Here is a 10,722-nt window from a genome sequence, read left to right on the forward strand (position 1 = left end):
ATCGGGCTCCATGGGCCGGCTGCAAACAGCTGCTCCAGGCTCCAACATGTTGGCACTCCAGCCAAAAAATGTTGCCTACCCCTGAGATATTAGAAGTTTAACATCTAATCTTTTTTGAACAATAGGTCAGAAAGCTTCAGGCTCTGTTTGATTTTGTTTGTGTCTTTTGTGGAGATTAAAGATTCCATTTTGAAGAGCAGGATGGCACCTTAGAGACTAATTTGTTCAGAGCGGTATAAGCTTTCCTAGGTGACAGCCTACTTCATCAGATTTTGTGAATGATCTTGCAAATAGCAAAGGTAGTACACAGAAAGGAATAAAGTAATTTAAATATAAAGGATAGGGAAAGGAGGAGGAAAGGCTAGGGGAGGGGGCAGTGCTAAGAGAAGTGAGATGGGTTGAAGAGATCAAAAGGTATGAACAAAGAAATTAACCCACTGAGGGACACAGAGGTATAAACACTAGTCTAGGTAATGGGTTAAGAATCCAGAGTCTCTGCTGGGAATGTACTCTAGTTCTGCAGAATGCTTTGCACTCTCAACTTGCACTGACATCAATAATTGTTGAGAGTCTCAGGAGCTTTGAAGAGGCACGCAGCACCTGGAAAGGTCTGGCTCAGTAGCTGGAGTACTGGACTGGGACTTGCAAAAATTCTGTTCCTAGGCAAGTAGCTTTCATTCCCTGTACCACTGTTTCTTGTTCCATCTTATCTTGCCATGCCTTGTAAATTTTTTAAGGCAAAGACTGTCTCTTAATATGTGTTTAAAAAGTGTGTTGCCAAGAAGCCCTGATCTTGCTTGGCTCATTTTAAGACCATAGTAATGGTACAATAGGCTGTAGGGAGTATTACTTAGGATAGGTCAGAGGTCACCCCACCAAATGGACACCTGTGTCTTGGGCTGATTGGTCATTGGAAAATGAGTAGAACATGGCTATATGAATCTGCTCGTGCTTTTATCTCATACTGCAGTCTGGGATTTGAGATCTTGGAGCAGTTCTTAGTGACCTTCAGAATTCAAACAAACACAAATAAGACCCTTTTAAAGGTTATAGACATAATAATTGTACTGATGTCAAACAATAGCAATATAAACTACTTCAACAAACTGATACATCTGTAGTCTTCTATAGCAATGCAAAGGCAGCACAACAGTTGCCACTTTAACCTTATTTCATTTAGGATTAAAATTTTACCAATTGAGCTAACTTATATTGCTATGGATCATGCAGATGTGGCAGTTAGATCAAGACAGCCAGTATGCTTTCCCAGCTAGCTTCTCCCTCTCTCCTTTGATTGCAATTAAAAGGTATGATTGTCCATACCCCAAAATAATTATCTCATCCTGTCTTGAAGAGACCTTATTGTTTTCTGTGGAAAAGAGGTTTTTTTAGTTTTTTTGCATGCAGGCCTCTGATTACAGCTAAAAGGAGAGTAGTGAACCAAATACAATTGGAGGAAACCAAAATAGTCTAATTTAAACTTTGTGCTGTGGAGGTTTGGTTTTGTTTTAAAGTAAAAAAATATTTTAATTTGGCTTCTTTCTGACTAGCTAAGAGAATGGATGCCGGTGACAGTGCAGACTTTCACAGCCGGTGCCCCATGAGATCATCAGTGTCCATATAACAGAGTGAGAGCACCCATATTAACAACTAGGGCCCTGGGAACAAAACTATCCTGGGGCCATGCCAAGCTTCTTTGGTGTATGAGTGGCCATAGCTAAATATAAGGATAAACCCAAGCAGCCCAAATGGAAAGATTAGGGCCTAAGTATCATCACCCCCAGTGCTTGTGATCCATGCTTCCAAGAAAAAGTAATGTTTAAAGTCAGCAGGACAGAAAGCATCTGAAGGGAGAAAATCTCCCACTACAGCATCTCAGCTGAGCAACAGAAAAATATTTTGCCATGCTTTGGTCATTATCTTCAACATTTGCAACCCCCCCCCCCCCCCCTCTTATCTTTAGTCATCTATCAACAAACACAGCACTGTATCTGATGAGAACTTCCTAGAACATCTCTCCTCCAGTACAGCTGGAGCTACAGAAACCTAAACAATGCACACGAATTCAAAGCTAAGCTTGCTTCTTTCTTCCTGTTAGCTCTTCCCATTCTGAGTAGGCATGAGACAGTGCTGTGAGGTCAGTAAATTCCCGGCTGCCTTTGATTCACGTCAGACCCTAGCTGTATCTCGGGATGGGGCCATTCATTCTTGGCATGAGTTATTCCTGTCTGGGGCACAGGAAACAGAATTTTCCACATTGGGAGGTCTGGTTTGTCACCCAGTGGATCTTCTGTGGTTTAGCCCTAACGCCTGCAGAGCTCCTGACATCTGCCAGAGGGTCCTGGACATAGAAGCCCAGAATTTCTGCACTGGCCACCAGCTCCCACAAAAGCAGTGTCCCTCATAGGATGTTTATTGTTCATGTGGTAGCCGCTTACTCCCAGACCCCCTCTGGAATAATTACCAAAAGCTAAGAATAACTGATTCAGTTGTAATTTTGCTATTCCCTATAGGGCTGGCTATAGTTGCAATGAGAAATGTCTGCCAATCCATGACACCCCTAACAGCATGTGGAGCCTTATGTACCACAATGAGATTCCTCCAGATGAAAGGGAAAGGTGGGCCCTGATCCTGCAGCCAGATGTGCTAATGCAGTGTCTTTTGCCCTTGATGTGCCCCCAGGGGTTTTGGGTGGGGGAGTAAAAAGAGAAATTGACATTTTTTCTTCAGCCTTTTTTTAAAACTTGATCATTCTGTTCTTTGCTCCCTTAAAGGGTTCAAGGGAAACCTCAAGGTAGAGATAAGGGCTTTGAGCTTCCCAGCCTACTGAAACGGAACTAATGTTTCATGAGAGCTCTCACCACAGTGAGCTAGGGGAAAAGAAAGAGGCCTACTAATAGGTAGTGACGTCTTGGCATAACTTACTTGGGACATGAGGATGGCAAATTTCCATAGGAGCACTGCAGTGACTGGTATTTGGTCTTCCTCTTCTGCCCTGCATAAATTGGCTTTACATTTAATGATTCACTTGAGTGCAAATCAAAAGTGACTCCAGGGAAGTCAATGTAGCCACACCACTGCAAATTGCTATTTGCTCAGAATCAGGCCCTGCAATAGCCCTTTTTACTTCTGCACTGCTTTCCATGCAATAGTGTCACTGTGTTTTAAAGATGTGGGGCCCTGACTTTCCAAAGTGCCAGCCACTCACTATTCAGTGGGTCAGCACAAATGATGTCTTTGTGCAGAAAGGCCATTTCACTCTTGAGGCTGTTTTTCCATACAAAAGATTATCCACTGACAACAGAAGCATGAGGATTTATTGCACCTCTTTATAGTATTCAGAACCTTGCCTTAAGCTCTGTCCTCCCTTTAGCACCTGTATACATGCCCCTTAACTTACCACAAGGGGTGCCTATAGACATGAGGGATGTGCACTATAATTACAGTGTGTTGGAGCAGACTCAATTGAGCCTGCTGGAGTATGTTAATCGTTCAATGATCTTTAGTTAAAGTGCCCCAACCACCATTTTGAAGTGCAGGGACACTGAATACACAAGATGCTGTGGAGCCTTAACTAGAGCGGCTCTGAAGAGCTGCTGTAATCAAAGCGCCCCCACACCTTCCCTGCTGCCCCTTACCCTCACCCCCAGAGCACATGTAAAGACACTCAAGAATTGATGGATGATATCTCATTACGTTCAGGGCCCTCAGGGTCCTCCTCCTCATGGCTCAGGGACTTCCCTGCTGGCATAAAGTTTGCTGAGTAGCTCTGTGTCAGCACCTGTCTTCAGCCCCACCCTGCCCCAGCATGTTATCAGGCCAGGGAAGAGGAGGCTACATGGTTCGATGCCCCTTTGCTCTTAACTATTTTCTCCTTCTCATAATCCATAGGAAGCTTTGAGGAAGAAAATAAGTTAGAGGAAACTTAGCATTGCTGTAATATAAACTAAGTAGTTAAAGACCTGCCAAGCTCTAAGGAACATATGGAGAAAAAAGATGGCTTAATACTCCCTGTTCCTGCACTGACCAGAGGTCACTATTCATAGATTCATAGATGTTAGGGTTGGAAGGGACCTCAATAGATCATCGAGTCCGACCCCCTGCATAGGCAGGAGAGAGCGCTGGGTCTAGATGACCCCAGCTAAATGCATATCCAACCTCCTCTTGAAGACCCCCAGGGTAGGGGAGAGCACCACCTCCCTTGGGAGCCGGTTCCAGACCTTGGCCACTCGAAATGTGAAGAAGTTCTTCCTAATATCCAGTCTAAATCTGCTCTCTGCTAGCTTGTGGCCATTATTTCTTGTAAAGAAATAATTCCTTGTTCTATGTAACAAGGAACTGGGATCCTGATGTCTGCAGCCCAAGTCTGGGGATAGCCTCCAGCTGTGGTCTCTACATAATAACTCAGAGTTTTCCTACTCAGCCACCAGACCCTGTCTGCCTATGAAGAGCTTTAATCCAGGCCTAAATCTATTTTAAGTATAATACCTTTTCCAGACAACATGCAGCTGCCCTGTTAGTTTTATGCCAAAAATTAGTAACACTTGGCATGATTCTTTTTTTAGCTGTAGTTCCACAGACAAGAATTCCATTAAGATGCAAAGTAGAAACATTGCATCTTTGCACACAATACAGTGCTATAAAATGCTGCATTGTGAAGATCAGGATGTATTTATGAATTAGCTTATGCCAGTGAGTGGATCAGGCACTGAGCTAAGTTTTGCTACTTCCCCTTTTTTGTCTCTATACTGCAAGCTTTTGGATACAAGGACTGGCTATCTACATGGTAAACTCATCACCCCTGACAGCAGCACCCTTATGCATGCTATGTTGCTCTGGGCAAGTTGCTTCCTAAACTGGAAGCAATGAAGCTGTATCTGCACATTGCTTAGGACAGGTTAGGTGGCAGTGCTAAGTGACAGTGACAGTTAGCTCATCTGCACAGACACACTTATACAGCTTAATGTATAGAAGGAAACCCACCCAGAACAGTGCAGCATACTTGATGCCCCTGTCTCCCACCACTAAAGACAAGCTAAGTAGACATAACAGCTGTCTTTCACTGTGTATCTGTACAGCGCCTACTGCCTAGCACAGTGAAGCCCCAAACAGCCTGTGGTAGACTAGTGTAAGACAGATTAATAGCATTCACCTAGCCCTGACTATCCCATCCATTACTTCAGGGCAGCATTCCTCTTCGCAACTGTGCTGCTAAGTTGCTCTGTGAACTTGAAAAAATAGCCTAGGGTTAATGGGGTCAGAATCAGTCCCACTGGCTTCAGTGGAAGATGCAGATGCACAACATGTCCTAAGATCTGACCCAGAGCTGGCCTTAGGGAAAACACTACCAGCGCTGGTGACTTGGGGAGAGGCCGCTGGGGGGTGGGGCGTCCTGAGCAAACTTGGGGATGGGGTGCCCCGCACCCTGGCATCCCATCCCCAAGTCATCAGCACTGCTGCTGTGCTGCAGAGGGTCTCCGTCTGACAGGCAAGGAGTTGTGCAGGACAGCCACCTGTGGCTGGGACCGCTGGCTGCAGCCCTGTTGAGCCAAAGCAGAGGGAGTGCTAGCGTGAGCAGCCAGTGAGTGCTAGCATGGGGGCTCTGGTGCTCTGCAGCCACCATGGAGCTCCTCCAGGGCCTGACACATAACTGGCCACATGAAGGCAAGACTTGGCTGGGGCTCTCCCCTGCTCCCCTCCACAGGCTACTGGCCCCATCCCAGCGTTCCCTGCATGTGCTGCACTGCCCTGCCCTGCCTCACCTGGGCAGGAGTAAGTGCCGCTGCCACTGTCACCCCTGCATGTGGAATCCCAGGCAGCCCACCCCAATGTGCCGGGGCCCCTTCCCTCCCACCACCCGTGCCCCAGCATTGTTCAGGGCCCTGAACAACATTCCAGACTGGTACCACTACCTACCAGTCACAACACCCATGTGTGTGTATGTGGTGCCCCCTGGCCATGGTGCCCTAGGCAATCACCCATGTCGCCCACCCCTAAGGCCAGCTCTGATCAGACCCTTAATATGTTAGAGACAATAGCTAGAGACCTCCCTAAATAGTGGTGAGACAAAGGGTTTTTTGCAGCCTGCTTGTAGTGTGCAGAGCCAATTTTGCAGGCATTTCACAGTGGGCCCATCTCTTGACTCTGACTGGTGCAGTGGCACCGGCAAAGAAAGGAAGGACGAAGGAGCAGCCACCATTTTGTCTGCTGCCCTTCAAGCTGCCCCACCAACCCATTCCTTTCCTTCCCAGCAGTGAGGACCGCTGGCTCCCACTGGGGAGCCAGCATTTTATTTTTATTAACATTTTTCTTTTTGCTGATTTCACAGACAATCCCAGATTTCACGGTTTCCACGAAATCTGCAAAACTGCAAATTAAGTAGGTCCCTAATGATAGTCCTCTATCTCCTTTGAGCAGCTGCAGAGATGCTATATAGTTTCTGACAGATCTGTGCTCCCTGTTGTAAAGGTGAACAAAACTGTCAAAATAGCTGCCGTGGGCTATGTCAAAGCAGCCATCTAGAACCAGTGGAATCCCCACCTTGGATATTACTCTCTGTAACCATTTCCTCCCACCTAAAAAAAATCCAAGTCATGTGGGGAATCCAGGTGGGATCAAAGCATTGAAAGACCTATTTGGGAAAATCTAGCCACCTCTGCAAAGTTAATGTTGGTAAAAGTAGCACCAATTCCATCTGCAGGAACTATAGCATTGTTTAAGGAAATAGAGCATGCAGATGTTCTGGCAGCCCATAGCAGGGTGAGTCTAGGTCCTGCAATGTGGCCATTGGTTGGGCAGAACAGAAAAAGGGTCTCCCTGCACAGCTGACTGTTTCCGCAAAGCTGGGGGGCTCTGACTTTATTACCTGACGAGTGGAAAAATGCACAGATCTCTTGGCTTTGTTAGCACAGCAGCATTCTTTAATGCAGTAGTTCTCCTTTGTGTGTTCTAGGTACAGAGAAAAAGAAACTGATAAATCAAAGTATTCTATGGAGAGGGAGTGCCCATTTGAAAAGCCAGATGCAAAGTTGGGGGGTCTCAAGCAGAGGCCTCACTCTTTCGTCAATTAAAGTTCCCTTTAAGATCAGCAATAGTTTTGCCTACCTTAATTTGGAGCTTTACTTGGAAAGTGTTGCTCCACTTTTCTGTTTTTCAATTAAGAAAGTAACACTTTCCAGGCTGACTGATCTAACTGTGCATGGCCCAGGAGTAAAGAGAAGGAAATAGAAAATACAGAATGAATCATGTATAGAGCAGAATTGAGGTTGCCTTGGCCTATTTTATAGCTAACCATAATCTGTTAGTTTAATACACTAGAAAAACCATAGATATGTAAAAGTTACCAAAGCCCCATCCAAAGCCCGTGGGGGCTAGATAGAAAGGAAGTGTTCATGACATTACTGAGGAATTTGTAATGACCACATTATGCTATCTAGTAGCCTTGAACATAGTGACTTGTCAGCACTGGGAGTTCCAGAATCACTTCCTAATTAACACCCTGTATGGAAGCTCTTCTTTTAGACTCAAAATGCCTTATTCTGAATTAATTTAAACTTAATCCAATGGACAAAACTAATTCAAAATACAGCATACTGATTCTGAAATGAGAATATCCACATACATAGTTAATTTAGACTAGCTAGTCTGATTTCAATTCACACCTGACCTTAATTTAAATTACCTTCCTTTTGTAGACAAATCCTTAGTTGGCATACTGTGAGCTCCCTTTAATTGCCAAAGAGTACAGTTTGAGCTGGTAATAAGGGACAATGACACAAGCAGTTGTTTGTGCAAAGATCATTATTTTTAAAAATGCAGCTGACGTGTCTAATGTTCCTGAGAATAAATGAGGAAGTTTTTTTTGCTAACAATGGCATGATCATCAATGCTACTTTACTCCCTATCTCTTGATATATTACATTAATCACTATAGTTTTTCTAGCATGCATGGGATCTAGGGACTATGTGCATCTCTTCACAAGAACCTTTTTTGCAGGTATCTAGTGTACTACCATAAGTATAAAGACTACTACTGTCACCTCTGTGCTATATGTTTGTATTATGGAGGGATCATTAAAAAGTGTTGTCTGTCCCAAAAGGCTAATCAGTTCCTCCAAGATCTCTGCTCCTTATAACCTCGGCTGGCAGTGGAGGGATACTGTTGCCAGAAGGACTCACATTCCCTGAGGTGGAGCCTGCGACTTTCAGAAATCTTCCAGTTCAGGTTATGCAGGACCTGATTGCTTTTCTAGGGAGCATAACCAAGCTAGTCAAAACTGAGAGGATATCCCAAAACCAGATTGTGGTGACTGAAGTCTGGTTTTCTTGTCTGACAGTTTGCTTAGAAACCACCCAGCAGTTTCTGCAGTATTGTGATGTCCTTTCTGATGCCTCTTGCAGACACTTGGCCTGGACTTTGCATTTAGCTAGGAAGAGGTGGTGGGGCCAAGGAGGAAGAGGAAGGTCAGTGAGCCACTGCAGCTGCTTCCAGAAAACAAGAAATTATGCTTGCCATGGCCTGTTGACCATTTCAGAAGAACCACATTGTACTCTGGCACACCTTATGCCCTCTCCCTGTTCATAGAAATGTCTCAACTTCTATCCTCAGATTGCACTCTCCATACCCTGTGCATATTTGTATTTTTACATATTTTTTTTTATTTTTCTGTTTTAATGCTTTGATTGTGTAGAGATATTCAGCAAAGTTATTTTCACAACAGTAGAGACTAGAGATACTTGTTTGATGCTCTGAATCTGAGGACTAGTGATCCCTACTGAGTCGCTTTGAATGCTTCATTCATAGATTGGCTTCATTTCCTCCTCTTGATGTGGGCAGTTTTTCCCCTGGTATTAATGGCTGTATTTCAGGGTGATTTCTTTAGGTTACCAATGTTTGCAAGCAGCATCAGTCATGTGTTCTGATACTTGTGCTTAACTATATTACATCTACCATTTCCGGAGCATAGATTTCTTTTTTTGAAGGGGGTTTTCATCTGCATTGTACATGGGAGATAAATTATCTAAACATTTTCTGCTGCTGAGTGGTTTCTTTTGACTCTGCAAATGGTGTTGCTATGGCTGTATTATCAGTTTATTTCTAAAGCACCACCCCACCACATACCAAAGGCTTAGACTATTGCATGATATAAACCATTTTGAAATACAGCACACTTAAAACATGGTTTTAATAAAGACACCCTGGTTACAGATCAAAACATACAAGAGATAATCCAGCGCAATAGAAAAGGGGTTCAGTACTCTTCAGAACAGTCGTTCTCAACTTTTTAAATTCGTCACCCTTCCAAAACCTCAAAATGTAGTGGCACCCTATTTAAAAACAAATATAAATATATTAGGAATATTATAATATAAGCAGAAGTATATTGTTAATGTTATTAATTGATTAGATCATTATATTATATTCACCCCACTACCACTGCTGCCACGGCCAGATAGAGCTATACTGCATGTCTCCTGCAGAGTCATATCTTTCTGTAGCGCTTCCCAGGTCATGCCTGCACAGTGTCTCCTGGAAACAGAGGTGTGTTGGGCTGGTGGAACTGTCCCACATACCTCTGTTTTCAGGAGGCATGTTGGAGCTGAACTGATAAGCAGCTGCAGCAGAAATAGCACTCCTGTCAGCATTACATTATGAAGGCAGGCACACTGTTTCTGTGCCAGCTCTATCCAGTTCAGATCTGAAGTGCCTCTGGAAAATGAAGGTGTGCGGGGCAGTTTTACCCCACAGTGGCAGCGACCTAGAGATAGATGCTGCTGCCACCAAGTAGAACTGCCCTGTGCCTCTCTGTTTTCAAGAGCCACATTGGGCCAAAAGGGGAAGACCTGCGGCAGCAACGGTGCATCTGCCTGCTCAGTATAATGAAGGCAGCCACACTGTTTCTGCCGCAGCTGCTTATTAGTTTGGTGTCATTGTGCCTCCTGAAAACAGAGGTGCTCGTGGCAATTTACCCTGTGGCAGTGGCATTAACGGTGGTGCTGCACCCCATTTGAGAACCTCTTCTTTAAGATAAAAGCGCTATATGTTTTATCTCACTTAGTCTCTAGCATATTGTTAGGATTTATAAGAAGAGAAACATCATTAATATAACAAGACTGCAATGAATGGCAGGAGAGAAGGGAACTGAAGGCCCCCTTCCACAAAGGTTCAGTTGCTTTAGATATTCAGATACTGTGATGATGGGCACAGTATAGAAGCCTGAATAGAAAAAAATAACCAGTCAGCTGGGGCAGGATATCAGAAAGGTAAGTGAGTGCAATAGCAGAGAGCTGCTAGGATATGGCTTGAGGAGAGGAGGAGATTTTGAATATAAGGCTAGTTCCTCAGTTGGTGTAAATCAGCTTTGCTTCATAGAAGTTAGTGAAGTCACAGCTTGCAGCAGCTGAATATCTGGCTCATTGTGTTTGAAAAAGATCTCTGCAAATAGCATCTCCTGTATGTTGAACAATGTGAGAGATAGAACAGATGCTTGTGAGATCTCTACTAATTCTCCCACTGAGGACATGGCAGTTGTTCATCACCAAATGAGTCCATCAGATGGGTCTGATCAGAGCTGGCCTTAGGGGTGGGCGACATGGGTGATTGCCTAGGGCACCATGGCCAGGGGGCACATTGATTAATCAGTTCAACTCATCTCTACTTCACTGCTAACAGGATAACAGTATCAGTGCTTCCTTTTCTTTCCTGTACCAGATAGGTGGACC

General features: G+C 44.4%; 1 protein-coding gene across 1 annotated transcript in view; it reads left to right on the plus strand.

Moving 5' to 3' along the window:
- Positions 1 to 8,656, plus strand: part of HORMAD2 (HORMA domain containing 2) — a 29,333-nt gene extending 20,677 nt beyond the window's left edge. Inside the window, 1 exon segment of the mRNA XM_006016825.1 lies at positions 8,401 to 8,656. Within this exon segment, the coding sequence (XP_006016887.1) occupies positions 8,401 to 8,430 (30 nt within the window). The 3' untranslated portion in view covers positions 8,431 to 8,656.
- The last annotated feature ends 2,066 nt before the right edge of the window (positions 8,657 to 10,722 follow it).

Source organism: Alligator sinensis, unplaced genomic scaffold (assembly GCF_000455745.1).
Source record: "Alligator sinensis unplaced genomic scaffold, ASM45574v1 scaffold216_1, whole genome shotgun sequence".
Lineage (NCBI taxonomy): Eukaryota > Metazoa > Chordata > Crocodylia > Alligatoridae > Alligator > Alligator sinensis.